Source organism: Petromyzon marinus, chromosome 39 (genome assembly GCF_048934315.1).
Source record: "Petromyzon marinus isolate PM22_M1 ecotype Great Lakes invasive population chromosome 39, UKy_Petmar_22M1.pri1.0, whole genome shotgun sequence".
Taxonomy (NCBI): domain Eukaryota; kingdom Metazoa; phylum Chordata; class Hyperoartia; order Petromyzontiformes; family Petromyzontidae; genus Petromyzon; species Petromyzon marinus.
Genome location: NC_133705.1, coordinates 15,278,439 through 15,300,163, shown reverse-complemented (window position 1 = coordinate 15,300,163; position 21,725 = coordinate 15,278,439). Strand labels below are relative to the sequence as shown.

General features: G+C 43.5%; 1 protein-coding gene across 2 annotated transcripts in view; it reads left to right on the top strand.

The window, feature by feature from the left end:
- The window catches only part of MEGF6 (multiple EGF like domains 6), a 284,338-nt gene that overhangs the window by 78,704 nt on the left and 183,909 nt on the right, over positions 1–21,725 (top strand). For both annotated transcript variants that reach the window (XM_032968232.2, XM_032968230.2), the window contains exon 4: positions 3,310–3,414. In XM_032968232.2, the coding sequence (XP_032824123.1) occupies positions 3,310–3,414 (105 nt within the window). The remainder of the gene's footprint in view (positions 1–3,309; positions 3,415–21,725) is intronic.

Sequence of the window (21,725 nt, the reverse complement as noted above, 5' to 3'; positions counted from 1 at the left end):
CTGCTATTTTTGAGGGCTAAGGTGCTTACATTACTGTGCATTTCCTCCTGAGCATCGAGTTAATGCGATTTCTAGGTTTAAATGGATTTTGCGAATCAACACGTTTTCGAAGGCCGTGACAAAGAAGTCCAATTATGCAATCACCTATGCGTTCATTGATTGTAATAAAACTATATTCACGCAAATTATTTACAGAGTGCTACATTTAAATGTTGATTTAAAACATTCATAAACAAAAGTCAGAGGCAATTAATTATCATCCGATTGGCATGGTTGGCTATTTACGGTGCAAAAGAAGTTTAACACATACATACACGATACTAAAGATAAACAAACGTTGTTATTCAGGTTTTCTTCATCTTAAATCTAGCCAGGGCCAACCGAGGAGTAAGCCTGTCTTTTGCAAAGCAGGTATTAGACAATTAAGGGCAGCATGGTGACGCAATACTTGTACCTCACATTGAGAAGCGCCTTGGTTCAATTCCCTAATTGGGCGCATTTTTGTTACGTCGAGTTTGTCTGTTCGGCCCTCTGTTCTTCACGGGTTTTCCTCCGGGTTCTCTGGCTTCCTGCCGTTGCTAAAATAAAAAGAGCCAACGTAACTGGAAATGGCCAAGACATGCCAATGCTGAGAAATCACCTGCAAATATCTCAATTGTGGATTAAACGAAGGCTCCACAGACGACTTGGTAGGACCCTTCTGAAAAAATGAGTCTTGAGACTCAGTGAGGCTTTCCTGGGGAAACTAGCAAAATAACGTTGATAAAAATGTACTTCGATACTAAGACGTGATAGAATAATTTGAGGAATATAACAGGACCATATTAATATTCCGCTTTAATAAGGTCACGATCAGGTAAGCAACATGCTGATGGCCCACTCTGCACACTATATTTATAATCTGTTGCATTTTAACGCAATACTGCTTATTCCCCCCACTCTAATCCGAGAAACCCTGAATTGTGGCGTAGGTTTGTATACATATATACAAACATAACAATTGTGTTTTATAAATGAACGGTGCTTTTCATCAACACTCGAATGCGGGAGGAAGTAGGTGGGGGGGGGGGGGGTCCAACTGCACGCTGCTGGGTAGGGGCTGCGTTAATGCACAAAGCATCTGCTCTGTACGCTGTGGAAACAATGCGCCCGTGGCCCGTTGCCACCTGAGGAGAAGTTAAGCCAGGATGGAGACACAAAGTCAACATTTGGCTCTGCGGAGCGATCGACCAAAACCAACGAAACACACCGACACAAAATAGGGGCAGTAGCTGAGACATTCTTGGTACGGAGCGCGATGATTCCCGACTTACTTATTTTCTGATTGCACCAAGCTAAATATTAATCAGAATTAACGAACGACCTTTTCATTCACATTCGTCATTGGTTTGCTCCCAGAGTTGACGTGTGCCGAATGGCAGAGGGGATGGTTTATTTCACAGCGTTTTAATGCGTTTATAAATGCATGTGAAAATCACAATGCTAGAAATGCAGGAGTGCGATTGGTTTTAAGAGAAAACCCTAGGGGGATAAAATGTTATCATCATTGCGGATTAAAACAAATAAGAGGCACACTCACAGTCATTGCAGTGGCTCCATTTAGCATCTAACGTCAGTGAACGTGATCTGTCTGTTCTCGTGAGTATTCGTAGCTGATATGCATGTTTAGTAGACAAAGGTGCACAAGAATTCTAGATTTAAAGCTTTCGTGACTGCTAGGATCCATAGTCTTTGGTTCGATTGGGTAAAGTCACGTAGGTGAAAATAAAAGAACAAAAAATCACGACGTTTCGGCCACAACACAAGCGGCCTTGTGTCCTCCAGACAGTCTCGTCCCTTCACCTGATGAAGGCCGCTTGTGTTGTGGCCGAAACGTCGTGATTTTTTGTTCTTTTACTTTCACCTACGTGACTTTACCAAATAGAACCAGAGTATGGTGCACAAGAAGCCAACTGTAGTAACCATGCGTAACGTTTATGGGGAGCGGTCGTGTTAGTCCACTGCGCGACGAACCTAGCAGCCGCAGTTTGATTGCTAGCCATGGCTAACATCAGCGATGAGTGATATCTGAACCGATCAGCACTGACCAGCGTGGGGAAGTATGGTCAACAACAAGCGCCATTAGACACCAAGTGGCAGTGACGTCACCACGGCGCTTGTGCCAGGCTATGTGCACCTTAAGGCCACGTGAAATGTCGAACGCTCGCTGGAAGGACTGAGATTACTGGCCGACGCACCACCTGTGCACCCTACTGTACCAACGTTCTGTGTTTTAGTCGCCCGGCGCTCCGCTCGTTGTTGTGAGCGTCGCTCCTCTGCCCTCCATTGTTGCTGGAGGGCGATTGCCTCCAACTGCCCAGTAGCAGCGTCCTTCGCGAGCCTCCTCCACACCGTCCATGACCAACAACAGCGTGGGGAAGACTTTACCAGCAGTGGACTGTCAAAGTGCTCTTTGCCACGTGAACAATATTCTGACCTCGGGACTTAACTTCAGTTTCATTTAATATTTTCCGGAATTTGTATGTGTCTCTTGCTTCATCAAATACACTTATGATTAAGGGTTCGATTAATGTTATTGCCATATATAACATTCTAATTGCAGTGTTACTTATACATTTGGGCTGGGATAAGACATTGGAATATTCATGAATGTAGTCGTTGCTTTGTGATCCAACTACTTCATGGCGTTGCAAATCTCTTGGCTAATGTGGCGTGATCAATGTATTACAATGTCGGTTTAAATTTAATTGGACCAAGTTAGATTTGGGCATTGATACTTTAGTTCACCAATAACAAATGCCAAACAGTTTCAATGTAGACACATTTTCAGTGTTGTCTCTGTGCATTAGCCCATGCCTATTACACGTTTAATTCCTAAACTCCTGCTGGGGATGCTGCAATGGTGTTACGGTTAGCACGCTGGGCGTCGAGTGAGAGCGCTGATCCGATTTGATTTCCCCGGAGCAGCAGATGAAGCAATGGGCACGTCTCGTAAATCCTTCTGCATCTGTCTAACGATCCATAATAAATGGGTATACCACAGTTTGCCGATTGGCAGGAGGGTACAGGTGCTGGGGTACTGTACTCCCATCCCTTCCGAGATGTATGATGAGAAGGAAGTGGAAGAGCAGGTCAACATATTCTCTCTCAAATTACTCTCTTTCGAGGGGCTCTCTGGAGCTCCCTGTGGAGGAGGCCCTTCTGCTAGCAGAAGCTTGGGAAATAAACTGCTGGGCTGCACCTTTACTGTTTACCTTATCTTGACTCTTGCTAATGAAATGTTGTGCGTTGTGCGCGTTTACCCTACAGCCACGTGCAGTGTAGGAGTCTGTTTCAATGGAGGGACATGCTCAACAGACTCCTCCCAACTATGTGACTGCCCGCAGGGATTTCATGGTCCGCGCTGTCAGTACGGTGAGTGGTAAACCCTCGCGATCTTAATTGCTGGCTTCTTGTGACCTGTCATCCCTGGACCGCGATGGCGAAGCGGCTCTAAGGAGCCCACGCAAATCATCTCGGTCAACTTTTTTGTTGGAAAAAAAAAAACGGGGCAGCTCTGCTTCGAAACGTTGTGACGCGGCCCAAAGTGCTCGCTCTCAACATTGCGCCGATACCTAGAAGCCGAGAATGCAGCGGACCCACCCCGGCATCCAACGTCATCGCCGGTTCACCTCGGTGCCCTGTGACTAAACGGTCGATGCCTTTGCGCTGCGTTCGGGCCTGTCACGCGTCTCTTGATCCAGGAGCAGAAAGCTTCCCCCCCCTCCCCCCCCCCCCACTTGGGCTTTGCGGTCGTGACCGGGTTACGGTGGAGTAAACTTAGCCCGCTGTGCTGACGCCACCGCCGCTTCTTGACCACAAGTTATGTCGGAGAATTAAAACGGATGCCGTTGCAGTAGTGAAGGCGCTCCTGCCGACGTGACTCTTCTGGCTGGCTCTCTCTCTCTCTGCTTCCGTTCAAGAACCCAGAGGCAATGAATATTGGGCCCTCCGATTAGCACTATTGGCTAGGTAGGGTGAGAAAGAAGTTCAACTTAAATACATATCTCAAAAATTACTTCGAATGTGGGTTCTAATTCATCCGCTTTGGTCGATGCATCGAAGCTACCAGAAAAAGTGAGGGATTATCTGCTCATGTGAGCACTGAAGTTGTGCACATTTACGATGTACAACACTGAGCCAGTGGTGGACATTCCACAATCCTATAGGAGGGGAAAGTTTATCCGCATGACAACAGACTGCTGACTTCACCATCATCCCCCAAAGGACTGATGGGCCGAGTGAACACCCAACCAGTCGTGTTACAATCTTAGGCTATTAAAAAATAAACACATCCTTAAAATCTTGTTCCTCCATCTCATTGCAAGAGAGTACGAAGGGTACATTCAATTTGGTGCAAGACGATTATTCATATGGGAAACACAAATGTCAAAGACTTGCGATGTTTGAGAAAACGTGCCAAGAGTGCATGCTTCTGGCCAGGGAAAATGACCAGTTTACAACATCTACAATCATAAATGTTCTATTTAAAGCTTTCGTGACTGCAAGTATTCATCTTCTTTGGTTCTTTCGGTAAAGTCACGTAGAATGAGAATAAAATAATAAATTAATAAAATAAAATAACACGATAAAATTCTCACGACGTTTCGGCCACAACACAAGTGGCCTTCATCAGGTGAAGGGACGAGACTGTCTCGAGAACAGCGCTGGAGCGAACACAGCCAAGCTCAGACCGCGACCTTTAAGCTGTGTGAGAAGAAACAGAGCGCCTTGACAAAGGAATTAGCATAAAAATTAGCATTTAATTTGCAGACTTAGCATGATTTGTACTAGGTGCCTCTGTGGATGTGTAGGCTTTGACTTTAACATAGCCATTTCTGTGACCAGTTACAAGCTAATCACGCAGCTATTTCAATGCTAAATTATCCGAACCAAACATTAAACTTATTTTTAATGGTACAGTATATTTTTTAAAGTAGTGGTATTCCAAACTTTCGCAGCAGCTTAAATTCCCTTTTCACACCATCAATATGTAAACTCCCCCTCCCCCCCTCGCCGGTCTGCACATGTTCACCCCCTCTACACCGTTCATCATGCTAAGTCTGCAAATTAAATGCTATTTTTTATGCTAATTCCTTTGTCAAGGGGCTCTGTTTCTTCTCACACAGCTTATAGGTCGCGGTCTGAGCTTGGCTGTGTTCGCTCCAGCGCTGTCCTCGAGACAGTCTCGTCCCTTCACCTGATGAAGGCCATGTGTGTTGTGGCCGAAACGTCGTGAGAATTTTATTGTGTTATTTTATATTATTAATTTAGTATTTTATTATCATTCTACGTGACTTTACCGAAAGAACCAAAGAAGATCTACAATCATATTACAGAATCGTGCTTTTGGGGATTAGAAACATTGACAATAAGCAGCATTTTGACATGAGTTTTCTTGCAATAGAAAGAAATGCACAGTCTTCAGAATGGTTATAAATGGAGGAGACCTAACGGCATGAATTCTACAAACGTTTTAGTGAGTTCCACATTGTAAACAAGTAGTGCAGTTTTTTACATTCATATCTCTTTTCATAACAAAAAACCTTTTCACTCAATTTTAGTCAGACAAACTAATGTGTACTTTACTACATAGAACGCAGAAAAACAGTACTTTGTTTTTTGTGTGTGTGTATATATATGAGAATATTAATATCAGCCATGGTCAATCCACTGCTGAATAAAGGCCTTCCCCCAGCCACAATGTAACAATCCACCTATCATCTGCACGCGAGCTGTTTAAAGCTAAACTATTAAAATAAACTATTTGTATTTCACCAGGTAAGACCCACTGAGCTATATAGTTCTTTGTCAGAAGCAACCTGGCCACAAATACTAGCTCAACGAAGTGGCTTATCATCACGTGGAAGTTTATAGCAGCCAAATACTCGAAACGCGTGTTTCTAAATGTGGAGGGAAAAACCGGAGGAGCTGGAGAAAAATCCACGTGACTACGGAGAGAGAGAGAGAGACACGCAAACTCCAAATATACAGCTGGCATCAAGGTCGGGATCGAACCCACGACCTCCTGTATACCAGGCAAGGTAGTTAACATCTCGCCACTGCTGCGCCATTTTCATCGCTCCATCTCTATTTTTTTACTATCGGCCCGCCATCTCTTCCAGCAACGTCTACTTCCAACACCGACTTTACTCTCCTTGACACCTTGAATGATGTATTCAACCGGCACATGTTCCCTCATTGACGTTCCCTCTTCACGTCTCTCTGTACAATTCCAAGCATACATCTCTCTGTACACGTATGCTTAAATGTAAAATAAAAAAAGTATACTTGAGGTCATATATAGTCGCTGATATTGGTAAAGGAAATAACGTGGTGGAGACCTTACGCTTGCTGTAAAAACATAGAGAAAACGCGAGTAGACTCATGCAAGACGCGCCGCTACTTGAGATGGGAACCCATGAGCAACGCTCGTGAAATCACGACAGACCAGGGAGTTAAATACGCAGATGGGGGGCAATCTAAGGATACACGGGACAATGAAATCCGTGTGCGTTTGGAGTGAAATGGATTGCAGCTGCACAGAACGGGATCAGAGTGGGCGGCGTCGAGCAGAGGGGAGGGGGTTCGTTGAGCACGGGGGCACGAAGGGAGGCTGACGATGCTGATGATGAACACAAACGTTCAAGAATTCCAGGCTTCAGCGGTGCACCGTCAGAGTGAACGGATGAGATACGCAGTGATTGATTCCAGTATGGGCTCTTTTGAGTCAGTCTATCAAAATGGTGAGCATAAACACGACATAACAGTTACATGTTCTGGTTGCTGTACACGTACACACACAAGAAACAAAACATGCATCCTCCCACAGATGGATGTGGAGACTCAGAGAAGATACTTGACGTCCAGAAATAACTAATTGGCTGAGATATACATCATTGGTTTGTCATGCTCCCACACACAGGGGTTAGCAGGACACCAGAGGACTGAACACAGGATACTTAAGGGGGGGGGGGAGCTTATCATCTTGAACGGATGCATAACTTCTAATTCATAGCACAGAGAGTAAAAAAAAACAATCCGGACAGAACAACGTGTTTCCAAAATAAGTCAAAGTGAATTCCAGCTCAGATGAACGGTGAGGTGGTGCTCTTTTCTCATTACATAACACTTAGTCAGTGGTTGGACATCTGTGAAGAAGAGCTTCACAGCTCATATGATTGTCCAGGATAAATGAACATTCTGATTCAAATTCTGAGATTCAGTTGAAAATTCTCATTCCTATGACGGGGGATGAGTCTATCCATAGGCTAACCACACAGTGGTATTGATTGTGTTAGCCCTAGATGAACGACAGGCTGAGTCGATGCTCAACCAGGAATTGAACTCGAAACCTTCCGCTTGCGAGCCATTCGCTCTACCACTTGAGCCACCTATCCTGTATTCATTAATTCATGTGGACTTGGAAGAGTATATATATTTATCACTTTCATTCGCATTGTCCAAGTTTGTTATTGAAGAAGAGCCTTGCAGTCCAAACGAACCATGACCTGGCTTTTCCGTAAAATATTTTTTTTCGGGTTAGATCGCATAAATATAAACGTGTTGTTAAACCAGCCACCACCCGACACAGCCAATTAGTAAGGTTTGTCACGTAAACAAAACATGCTAGTTCATTACTAGTCCAACACACCTGTGTGTTGGAGAGATAAACCCACAACGTTTACAATTAGAGTATGACACTTTGCCTGTAAATTACAACCAGCATTATCAGACGACAGCCAGAGTTGTGGAGAAATCCTATTTCGCTCTTAAATAGACCAAAACAGGAAAATAACCTGCTTTACATTAAGTTCAATCTTACGTGTATATGTTAAGCTTCTATTCGGCTTATTCCAGCGGTTGCAAGGAAAGTGACTTACCAACCCACCCCAAGCCCCGCCAAAAAATGTAAGACCACAAAAGCCAACGTCTTTGCCAAAAAGTGTTTTCAATGAGGAAACGGGTATTTTTCAAGCCTAATTGTGCGCAACACCATTCGCGTCGTTTCTGCTTAACGCACGCCGTCAGTTGGACGTGAGAGAGAGAGAAAGAGCGAGAGCTGGGAGTGCTGGGTTGGGAGCGTTCGGAATGTGGGGGGAGGGGGAGTGGGGGGGAGCGCAGTTGCTGAATTTGCCATGAGCCATGCCGCTGCGTCTTCGTCAGGGCTTTACATTTCAGGGTCATTAAAGCCCTCGGTGCGCATCGGCACAATTAATCGTGTGACCATTGACACCGCAGGCCGAGGTTAAGTTATTAGAAAAGGTCTGGCCTTTTTCGAGTAGTTTTTTGCTACCTGCTTCTTTATTATTTCACTAGCAATTATAGATGGACTCCGTTGACGAAACAACCTTGAATTAAATAAGGGAAAACCCTTTCTGTTGTATGGTAACCGCAACTACCAAAATACTATCTAACCGTTCATTATTTATTTGACCCATAATGGAATTATAAACACAAACTTTCACTCGTTATTGGTGAAGCTCAAATCTGATAAAAAAAAATTGTCAAGCCATAACTTTTGTCATGATTCCTTATTTTATACATCAAGTAAATGTATGCACATTATGATCATACATTTGGCTGGCGGTCATTGCAGATGTGCATTTTTAAATGATGTCACTCACGACTGATCCTAAGTCTTGGCCGGGAATCGAACTGGGGTCGCTGGGTGCATAGCACGGTGCACGAGACATTCTACCAGAACTAGTGCTGGCCTCCCCTTCCTTCTTCACCAACCGACAATGACCAGCGTGGTGAAGTATGGCACGAAGACACCCATGAGCAAAGCAACATAACCTGGGGAGGCTTTCATTTATTCGGTTGTTGGATAATGGTTCTAAATTATTCGTTAATTCTTAATGACTCAAGCGAGTTGTACTGTTTGGCACAGAGCACAGAGCTGTCAGAATAAAATTAAGGTGTAGATATAACCAGCATATCCCAAAGGAAGCATTCTATAGTGGCTTGTTTTTTTTTAAATGATTTTATTGTATCCCGTAACATCTGCAACCGCACACTTCCCTGGACACAAGGCGTCGCGAGCCGCAATGTGTTTAATGAAAGTCCTTCAGGACCTCATAGGGAATTTCAAACTCCTTTAGGGTTCTGTTGACTTCTTTAGTGATTCCTACAAATATGAAGCTATCCAGGCTCCTGGAAAAAAATAAAAAAACTCATTTTTCTCCGCTTGAAGAATGTTGCGCCTATTTTAAGGCCAACCCTAGAATACCCATTATGCCAGGTATGCAAGTCGCCTTATTTTCCACCTCTCCATACGACCAAACCCAGGGCAGTATGGCCTCCAGCCATCAGCACCAAAAACAATGTGTTGGCGCTGATGATGATCCCAGAGCCAGACAGGAACCCTAGTAAGTCAAAGCAAGCCTCTTACCTATGGGACCAAGGCTTTCAAAGGGCGCGGTGACAGAAGAAGCCAAAGGGAAGCGAGAAAGCCCAACATAGGGCTACAAGAGTGATTTGAAATCTGGCCCTGTTAAGAGATCATTCTGAAGCGCCGAAGGAAATGACCTCACCCATGATGAAGGTCTCCCCATTCCAAGTGGGGTTTGTCGTGCTCATTTAACCATTCTGCAGCATGCCGGTCCGTTCGGGTTAGTGCAGTGGTCTCATCACGTATTATAATCGTAATCATATCGAATGCCAATGTACTTTTAGGTTGATGGGACGATTGAGATGGAACAGAGAGACAGATATTACGAAAAAAAAACCGGTGCAAATAATATTTAAAATAAAAAGTCGTGATTGTTGAATCGATCCAGTTGAAACAATCGGCGTGTTTATTAAACCCTCCTCCCGCCTTTGTCCACGCGGCAGTGGAACCGAGTTCCTCACAGTTGGTAGATCGACAGGTCGCGGTGTGGCGAGCGTAACGCGTGGCTACTCCCACCTCTTCTAACATGTCTGGTCAACGGGGAAGTGTATGCTTAATTTGAAGCTTTCGTGACTGCAGGAATCCATACTCTTTGGTTCTTTCGGTACAGTCACGTAGGTATACATTTTATTTTATTTTATACCTACGTGACTTCACCGAATAAATCAAAGGGTATGGACTTAATATTCTCCATAGGTCGATCGAGTGGAGGCCCTTCCGCCAGCAGTGGCTTGCGAGAGCAATTGCAGGGTCCGTTCCTTTATCTCTACCGTGGACATTTCATGATCTCCTGAGAGTGTTATCACATTCCTTCAGGATCTTCCACGGTGTATTGGAATAACTCGGACATTTCTTGTGCAGAGTATTAATCTATTTACATTGTCGAATTATGGCTAAATCTCTACTACACCGCAGCACGTCGATGCTGGGTTACCACGCGCATTATTCAAAGGGCGCAAGCATCTGGGGAACGCTTGGATAGGAATACATGCTGCCTTGTTTTAGAGGCCATCTACAAAGGTCACATAATAGATTGCTATGCTGTGGGAGATTTTAAAAAAATGATATTCCGTTCATTTTTACGAGTGTCCTGTGAGTGAAATGCCAGAACTCATCCCGGCCCATGCACCATCACGGATGTGTTGGAAAAACTCTGCGTGGTGATTCATTAATTTTCCTGACCTTCATGAGTCAGTGCCTTTGTCAGGATGGGGACTGGGATATTTTTTTTTCTTTTAAATTCCTACAGCATAGCGCTGTCTGGTAAGCTAATGATTTAATGGGCTGCATAGTGCTCTGCTACCGTATTAATATGGCAGATGTCCAAGACCAACAAATATTTTTGAATCTATTGCAAATTCACCCCAGTGAAAATGCTAAGAAAACACAAATCATTTCACTTACGGCTCGGAGACTTCCAACGGCATTAAACCAGATCCATCCCAGACAATACACTGTCCACATTCATCGTTATCATCATCATTAGTCATGGTCAATCGACAGCAGGACTCTCACGATGCTGCAAAATAATAACGCACTAAGTGCCTGCATGTGAGCTGAATTCATCGCCTCCGTGGATGTCTCAGACACGTTCCATTCCTTCCCTGTCACCCTATCATTATTGTTGACCATCGGATATCATTCCTGCTATCGACGAGTTCTGCCCAAGCCCCACTGACTTCTCTTGATTGTTTGATTGAGGTCATGAATCTGCATGTTTTCTAATCCGTATCATCCAGAGTGGTGGACTCTGTCCATCACTATTCATGATGTTTGATACAAATTCGTTGACGGTCATTGTCCTATAGACTGGCTGCTCTCCGCCTTAAAGATGCGGAATTTCCACCACTGTCGCGCGGCCGATGCTTGAGGGCTTATCTGAAGTTCCTATAAAGGAATTACATTCTTGTCAAGACACCGATTATTATTTTTTTTAAGATTCCGAACCATAGTTGGCGATTTTATACGGGCTTGCACAGAGCAAAGAAAGTCAACGGACTTTTGTATGAACGTCATATAAGAACATACCATTGTGCTACACCGCAGTGAGTCCATGAACACTTAAAGGACATCATGGTATCATATACAGATAACACCAACATATCCTTTGAATATTCGTTTCATGGTGGTCAGAGTGAATGGCATATTTTGGCACAGAAGGAAAACATGCAATATCAGATTTGTTTTGGGGGAAAAAAATGTTTTGAATACTTGTTTGTTGATGGGTATGCGATAGCTATCCACTGTGCAAGTTTTATTTTCAGAACAAAAATGTGAAAATAAGTAGAAAACTTGACCTTACATCTGTGAAAAAGAGCTTCAAAGCTCATTGGATTCCTTCAATATAAATAAATATTCAGATTTTGATTCTATGATACGAGACATGATGTCATTCCTATGACTATTCTGTTATTCCACAATGACAAATTACGTCAAAATAAATACACACGGGATGTAATTTAGTGCAAAAGAGGGCTTCCAAAAACGTAATCCTGTGGGCAGTGACCACGTGAATAATCTAAATTTTAGTTGGTTTTAATCAATGTCACAGTGTTTTAAAACATAATTTAATAAAGTTATAATTCTACACATTTGGTGATTGGTGTGAGAAATGGAGTTATATTATCCCTGAATTCACCAATTAAAAGTGCAAGATGATATACAGCAGCATGCCAAATGAGTTTTTTTGCGCTATTTGAACTTTAGACCCGATTGACTCTTTAAATTAAAAACCAAACGTAACTTGATACACCCATGAGGGCAAAGTTATGACCCAATCTTCCATCGCATGGTTATCAGTAATATTACTCTCGTACACAAAAGGCCATGTGATCAAATCTACGTACGTTCATTTTCTCTCTCTCTCTCTTTCATGGTTTCTAAATCTTTATCCGCATCTCTTTGTACCAAACTCATAGAGGACTTCATGATTAAGAGATATATATCTTATGAGGGCCTGTTGAAAACACTTGGGAAACCTGTATGAAAACAAATTACACCAATTTCACATTCCGGCTATTTAGAAGGCTCGTTGTACAAAGGCAAATTTAATAAAGAAAATAAATCGTAGGGATCCTCATTTTCCATCCTGTTACGCACAATTTATTATCCCCGCAGGTTTTTGTGTGAGTAAAAACTCCGAATCTATACAGCCCTCTTCTTCCCGTTATCCGTGATTATCCTTTTTTTTTTTCCAACGTGGATGAATGGAATAACATTCTGGATAATGGGATCCATGATATTGGTTCTCTCCCATTATCACCACGGATGAAGAGAGAGAGTTCCCCTGTCTTGTGAAAGATGACTATACCGCGTTTGCGAAACACATTCGCAACGTAAGCGTTCGCAACTCGTACAAACTCATGACGAGAGTGTTCAGCTGCCTGTGATATATGTGCGCGCTTACGCACACGCACACACAGTGCTCATTGTGGATTCATTATCGTGCTTTGAAGAGTGAAAATGTATTTAGCAAAAAGACCGAGGAAAATGAGAATGGCTCTGAAGCGAGAAGCGCGATGATTACTTTGACACGGCAATGTTGCTCAGAAGCAAGGGAGGGTTGGGCTTACTCCCCAACCCTGCAGCTAAACCTGGCTTCACTAATAGTAAAATTCCCAAAGTAAATATCGCTCACACATTGGCATCCCTGGAGGAGAGGGGAGGGGGGTAACAGAGGTTTTGGTGGGGGGGGGGGGGGTGTCACTGGGCTCTGGTGTTACGCTAATTAAGAGACCACAACCCGCGGTGAAGGATGTTGGGAGGCAGGCTCACGTTGCGGCCGGCCCCCGTCATACCCTGGCATTGACAATCCGCGCAGTGACCACCCTCGACGCAGATTGTTGGCCGTCTGTACGCAGCCCAGATCGACGTCGTACGAGTAGCGCCCCGGTGTCGCGATTTGGCTAACTATGCGCGACGAATGTGGAGGGACTTACAGTTCGATGCATAGCAAGGGAAAACAAGAGAAAAGTTTGAGCTCATTCAAGCTGTTTATTCTACGAAGGGTCTGCCACGAGGTTTATCTGGCGCACTCACATCTAATATCAACCCTCGAAACGTGGTGCACATGTTTTCTGGTCTGGTTATTCAGCATCGGTAATTACATTTCAGCGTTGAATGCGCTCGTGCGTTCGCGGTTGTAACTCAAGCATACGTTCACATATCCACTCAGTGCCCAACTGTGAATGATCGCGAGGGTGAAACTCTTCACACCTTCAACACCGCGAACTGAACCTCCCATCCGGGGAGTTCAGGCGCGCTGCGCGCATACTTTCACGCGTTTGTAGCAGCCGCAGGGACAAGGGTGGTGCTTTACATTTGAAATAAACATCAGGAACAGAGCTCTCCGGTGTGTGTTCGGGTTGTGCCATGCGTGGTTCGGCATGATGTCCGACGTTTTAGTCCACGTGCTGGGTGCTTCTTCAAGGAACCTGGAACGGCAAGTTTCACCTTAACCCCATGATTATGGAGCATTGCTGTCGGCTGCTGTTGGCGCCTGGTGTAGTCCGGCCAATGTTGTCCATTTACTTTCTTCTGGGAGGAAGCCTGATGAAGCTCCCGGCACCGTGGAGTCAAACGTCGGACATCGTGCCCGAACAACACGTGTTAAGACTCATCGGAGAGCTATGCAGCGCGATTGCTCACACCTACGCAGTGGTAATCAGGGGCATGTTTATTAGCACGCCGCCGCTTGCAATCGCACAATCTTGCCGTATTTACTTTGGAATGTTCCAGTTTCTAAAAGATCTTCGTGAAATATTCAAACTCCCACTTGCTCAGGCGAACCCGCTTAGCATCGCGCGTGCGTCTTATCGCCGCCGAGGAACAACGCCGCGCATGCCCCCGTTGGCTTCGCTCAGATCCACACGTGGCCGCCTATCACCAGGGTACATTCCACCCCCTCCCTCCCTCCCTTCCCTGCCCCCTTCCCCAGTGCAGGTAATGTTTTGTTGGTGAAATTTAACCGCGTGCTCCGTCAGCGAAGTGCACCGTGAGCTCCTTTTTTTTTGACGCGACAGTTTCGCCTTTGAACCCTTGTCAACTGCCGAGTACCACAACGTACAGGGAGGCCTTGTCAACTGCTCGGCGATTCAGATAATGCTTTAATTTCTTCGCACGGGGTCAGAGGTACAGCGAAAGGGTCGGGGGGGGGGGCTTAACTTAATATTCAAATAATCACCGCGATGTACGTGGCAGTCCGGCTCAATACTGGCGTCTTAAATATTTTGAAACGACTGCCTTATTTCTCTTCAATTTCCGTGTTTTAAGCCTTTAACAAGTTAAAAATATTTTTTTTATAAAATAGAACATTAATCTGTGTTTAACATATGGGGAATCCAAGAGGACTGGCTGATTGTTAAGAATGAGGCCTGTTGATTAAGTGGCTATGAGCGGTATACAATTATGCTGTGGTCACCTATGATAGGTCCAATACTTGATCCACACGATCCCTCGTCATTTTATTTTGGTTAGGCAATGTAGTAGTTTTATGCCAAATTCTTGTCATTAACCGTCAACGACCCGACACGATTGTCACGTTTACAAATATGTAATTTACGAGTGCCAATGTATTGATCAAATCCTCACCAATAAGGCTAATTGGTGGCTAAACACTTTCCATGACTGAATTTAACATCGATATACATTTTGATGATCTCATTTGTATTGTTTCCATCATAGCCTTGCTCACTTCATTTCACCGAAGTGTGAAATCAAACTTAAGTTGCAAGGACCATGAATGATAGATTTCCACGAACATTCCTCTTTAACTACGGTTGCTGATTACACACATTTTCGCGTCGCTGTTTTTTGCCGATAAAAGAATTGTAATAAAATTTGAAACAAGAATAATACAAAGGTGTGCTTATATGCATCACGGCAGCACTTGCAAGCAAAGATATCTGCATTGAGTAGCAAAAAGGTACAGGTGCAGCCATGCAATTCCTCGCTCGTACACACTGATGGTAGATGGGCCTCCACTAAAGGGAGCTCTTGTGAGCCCCTCTCGAGGTTATTTGGTCTACTCTTCCACACTGGGCAGAAATATCGGAAGAGGTGAGAGTACCTAAACTTACGCCACTAACTGCGTCGTACCCAATAACATTTCCCGGTGAATTGAATAAACTTGCCCATTGTTTCAGCTGCTGCTCCTTTGGGATATGGAACTGTCTACGGATTGCAAATCCACCGTGCTAAATCATTACGCCACGCCAGGACCCCCCCCCCCCCACATCTTTAGCAGTTCACGTTATATTGCCTACTTAACAAGTTGGCAAGCTGGAAAGGAAATATGAAATTAGAAGGTGAAAGGGTGATATTTTCGCCCGATTTGTCGGCGTCTCTCAACAGGGTGGTGCCCACAGCAATGGCACAATGCCAGCTGCTTTGAGTCCCTGGCTGTCGGCCCCCTGGCAGAAGGCACTGGATGATCACCAGCAACACCTTCTGAATGAAAAGGGTGCTTTTATGTCTAAAGTTGATGATGGTCCGAGCCAAGTTACTGATAAATTAGGGGGGGGGGAGGGGGCAGGGATGAATAAAGATTAAAATCGCTGATGCTGAAGGCATATTCTCTGGTTTTAAATACTGAGATGGACAGAAGTGGTTTGATTTTCATGCTTACATTTTGGCAAAAAAATAATAATTCTAATGTATTCTCTGTTTCATGAGACGCTCCATGAATTAAGACATACCCCAAAATATCTGAAAGTGGGAAACAAGGGTGTAAAGTATGAAGTACAAAACATCGATTAGACCCTGGGAAAGAACATGCATCTTATAACCCAAGGAATATGGTAGTATTTAATGTAAACAGTCATAAAAACCCACGTACTGTATATCCATTAGTGTGCATTTTCACTTGCGATCTGAGCACATAATTGATATGAAATTTTGAATGTGTTATGTAAGTGCTTACATTTTGGCATTATTCCAATTGAAATGCATCTAATCACAAAAGAAAAGAAAAAACACCTAAATGTGGCAACTATTAAATACAGTTTCAAGCCCTTTGTTTCATTCAACTGAATGGAAGTTTTATAATCGTTGACCTCATGCGTTTTATAATTTTTCTGAAACCCATTGAGAGTCAAATTGATGCACCATGAGAGCTAAATGTAGGTCAGAAGCTGAAAATAAACAATCACAAACACTGTATGGGCTTGAATATAGAACATAGCTAAACTAACGATGGCCCGCCTGCCAAGTATTGTAAAGAATACAGGAACGCCAAGATCAGGACTGCTGACACTCCACAATTCATGCAACATTAATTATGTTATAGCCTAGAGCCATGCCTAATAAACCTAGTCCCTGAAATCTCCCAAATATCCAGCTTTTTTTATCTACCAATTAATTAATTCATGCATGCATATGCAAGGAGGGGATGACGCCATGGTGTAATGGTTAGAAATCTGGACTTGCAATCCAGTGGTAGCCTGTACATTCTCCCAGCGTGGCAGTTGAAACAATTTTCCACATTTCTTAAATTACCCCTGCCTCTAACCCCCCATCAGTATACATGGGACACCAGTTTGCAGACCAGTGGGTCACTAAGAAAGATAGGCCGAATACCCTCTAGGGACCCCTCGAATAGAAGGCCTTCTCATCAGCAGTGGCCTATGCAAATCAATTCCAGGGCTGCACATTCACCTTCACCAGATTGCAATTAACTTATCGCACAACTTGGGCAGAAATATCCGTAACAAAAAAGTCACTCGATGCATATTTGCTGCTGCATTGTTTGTAACGCGATTAGGCTGTGCGAGTGGCTGGTTTTTGCTCGGGATGCAGTGCCACAGACGCGACATTGTATACATGATGCCTCCAAGCAGCAGCTGACCCTTTTCAGGCCAGTGTCTGGCACTAATGACTTTTGAGAGCAGGTGGTAGGCTTTCAAACCTTTGCGTCAAGACAGTTGTGCCCTTAATGGTTTCAAAAGTAAAACAAACAAGTAATTACCTTGGTTGTGTCTGCCCAGCTGCTGACAGTCAACATTGTGGGGCCTGTAGCGGCACAGTTTTGGAAAAAAGTCACGTGACAAGAAAGGATTAAAGCACTGGAAGATGTGCGGAGGTGATTTGTGGAATATTTTGCCTTAGAGGGGGGGGGGGGGGGTGTTTTTAAAATAGTTCGTTATCATGCAGTACTGTTGAGAAATAGATTAATTATTTGAAAAATGATCACTGAGTAATCATCGAATGGGCGCTAACTGATGGGACAGCCTTTTGTTCAGCTGTGTTGACCCGGCTTTAATGTGCTAAATCCATCCACAGCAAGAGCTTTGCCATGACACACAATTTTACATAAACAATGAAAACATTTCCTTGAATGAAAATCAAAGGACCTTCAAAGAAGGCCACAGGAGATTAACTCAATTTGTGAGTAACAGAAATCCCTGTATCTAAATAAATGTGGAAACCTGTATATGATAAACAAGGAGCAAAAAAAACTATGCTTCACACATGCATGCATTTTGTAACGCTTTCCAAACACGTGTGCATCCTTGGCAGATTTCTGTTACGATACTAATGTTAGTTTTAGAGCCACACATTGAGGTGACGGCACACAATGTATGACATCATCACCTTGGCCGAGAAGGCTTATCCATTTCGCGTAGTTTTTTTTCCTCCCGAAGTATTGGCCCCAAATTTTTTTTTATCAATTTGCTTCATTTTCTTTGGGGCAAGTCCATAATCACAACGCAGGCTCATTCCGAAATTCTATATACGCAGGAGCTTGTTGGTGAGAGTTACCATCAGCCCGGCGGAGCTAATGTGTTACTGCTCTCGAGCTCACATCACCCCAATCCTCGCAACCTTGACCGGTTCTCGTCGGCTTGTGAGACTGCTACAAATATTGCTTTCCCTTCGTTGCTTTGAACGTCACTTCGAGGTCTCACCCTCCCGAACCTCCGTGACCCCATCTTTCACCACTCACCCTCTTGCTTCCCCCTCTAGACCACCACCTGGTCTCTTGACCAGCCTCTTTGTTTTTATTATCCTCCACTACAATGTCTGAAATGCCCTTCTGCTTATTATCCACGAAAGTATAAGTCGCCACCCTAAGCCAAAATGCAATCTCAAGTCCCTTATCTTATCTATGTCATATGGTCCTCCCCACAGTTAACATCCTCACTGTGTACACACAAGCTATCCTATGCAGGAAATTTAATGATAGTGAAAATAACTTAATTTAGCCCTTTATCAATCCGCTGCTGAATGAAGGCTCCGCCATGCTGTGTACAATTGTCGTTTGTATGTTGATGAAGAGAATGCTATTGTCTTTAGCTGTCACGGTGCAACTGGCAACGTGGTGAGGTTTCCTGTCGGTGCTCCCAGCGCAGCAGCTGAAACAATCGGCAGCCATCCCTCGAGCCAGCAGTACGAACGGCTCCACGGCAAACTTGTGGGCAGGATGAGGCGTGGGTACTCCCACGTCTTGCGTGTCAACCTGCCCAGTGTGGAAGAGTAGGCATGAATACCCTCTAGAGGGACACTCGAGAGCAGCCTGCAGTGAAGGGCCCTTCCACGGTCAGTGTCGTTGAGAGTGAGCTATTGCAGGGTGCGTCTTCATTTATTTTTTTGCATGATATTTAGACATTTCAGCCGTTAAACGTCGTCTTTTGAGGAATAGCATGCAATGGAATTCCGGACACTTCATAGTTGTAGCACAGCACTTGTAAAGCATACTCGGCCGAAAACCCATTGCGTTCCCATCACTCGATCGTAATATGAACTGTGATTGCAACTGATGGGACATTAGGTGTTCACATGTTTCTTGTTGCAGTCCATGTTCTGTGACTTCTGTTTTTAACTTGACAATGGTTTATAGCACGAGGCTCGGCTGACAACTGCCACATAGGCTGAGGAGAATCTTGCAACTGACACCCAGGGGAGAGCATGGAAAGTTGTAGAATGCAAATTCCTTACCCCCTGCACTTAAAGAGTAGGTCTAGAATATAATGATCAAGCATGTGTGTGCCGTACGCTGGGTGAAGTCTGTTTCCGATAATAAAATAAAAAAAATACCTTCTGTGCTTTAATCCCAGGAGGTAGTGGCTCAAACAGTCATCATCTTTCTCTTGGAGACTTGCCAAAAGTAACTGCTGCAAAGAGAAAAAAATATATTATTAAAACAATGCAACGTTTAAACACGCTCTTCCATACAACCAGCGGCACATATAACGGAATGCATTATTGGTGTTGAATGCTGAATTCGGGGGAAAAACTCCAAACTTTTTTGTACACATTGAAAATGCAATTATTTGTACACTTTGTGTGATGTGTTCCATTTACCAGGATTTGCGTAATTAAGAAGACCGCTTGTGTTGCGATCGAAACGTCGTGGGTTTTTTGCTTTTAATTTAGATTTTTGTTTTCGATCTACGTGACTTTACCGAAATAACCAAGAATATGAATATGTATTTCTATATGTGTACAGTACACATAAATCATGGTTGTTGATAGCAGGCCCAGAGGCCCACATTGCCAAGTGGCCAGAAAAAAATACCACTATCAAAGTTGTAATAAATAAGAATGAATGTTTCTCGAATTGAGCATAGTTGTAAGAACTTGGAAAAAAATAATTTAGGAGGGAATTCCAAAGTCGAGAAGTGCGGTTGAAATGGCAGTGATTTGACCCATCAGTGTTGACGTTTTATTCAATGGTATATATTTTTTCGAAACTGTATCATGTAGGTCGAGATGTAATACACTCGTGCACATATGTTAATGCTCAATAGGAAAGTTTGCATAAATCAGACATTACACTTAATCCAGCTCTTGACGAATTCACTATGAGCAAACGTTCCACGTCAGGGATGACAGGGCCATGCATTAACTGCAGCTATTTCCAAATCTCTCACCATATCCCTTTACGCAAAGTAGAGAAAAAATGATTCATAATAAAGGTTTTTGGGTTAGATCGCATTTATTTATAAATGTGTCGTAATCCTGCACCACCCGACACGGCCAATCAGCAAAAAAAGTGTCACGTTGACAAAAGACAAATAATTCACTACTTCAGCCCACCGGTGTGTTGAAGAGTTAATCTACATTTACAGTTTGAGTACGACGTTTCGCTGGTAAATACATCCAGCATCATCGGGCAATTCGCCAGAATGGTAAAGCCCTCGCTTGCTCCCGGTTTTATATTATATAGTGCAGCAGGGTGACGTCATCACTTAACTCATGAGTTACATCATGCAATGTGGACTTGATGACAACATGCAACCCCTATGCCTATTGCTCACAGGTCCTATTAAACACATTAAGATGGTTAATAAAATAATTCACGTGACTTCATCTTACGTATGGCATGAAGACAAACACGAGCGTGCTCACACGCACACACGTGTTCACTAACCTGTATCATGCACATAGCACATGGTTGACTATTATAGGATCCCAAAGCGAACAGATCATACAAGTAATGCATAGATGATCATTAAATTAACAAATATGACTTTATCTAACGTATGGCATAAACACAAACACATCAGCGCGCACACACACACACACGTGTTCACATACACATACAAAGACCAAGGTACCCTTCCCTATAGCCTTACAATACTGTTGGGGCAAGTGCTATCAGCGTGGTCACCACCACGCCGGGCCGCCTTGGTAAACAATGCTGATGTTTACTCATTGCACCAGGTCTCCTCATTTAAGGCCGAATCGACCTAAGGGAGGCCCAAACCAGTTAAAATATTCGCCACTATATGTGGTCGTGAGCGGGGATTGAACTAGGGTCACCGGGTTCAAAGCAGTGTGTTAACCGCTGACACTACCGCTCCCCATGTACACACACAGAGGCACAATCACACATGCGGCACATGTCGAGCAACAAGGGCAAAAATTGCCATGCACATCCTAATGCAAGGGTTTATATATACACACGTGTGTATTATGGGTATGTGTGCGTGTGTGCAGACAGTTATACAAAACAATGTCTTCATCCTCATTTAAGATATTTAAAGATGGTTGTTTTTGCTTTGTGAATGCCTACATTGTATTTTTTAAAATAATTATTGCTATTTTAACATAAAGCACAAGTATGCTATTTTAGATGTTTGTACTATATATGATACAGATATTTGTGTTATATTTTTTGTATTGTTTTTGTATTATGTATTGATTTGTAATTATTTTTTTGTATTATTTGCATTATCTTTTTGTATTGTTATTGCTATTTTAATATAAACAAAGCACACGTGGTAATGTATGACATTTTAGATATTTGTATGATATTTTCAGATATTTAAAGATAGTTTTTTTCATGCCTACA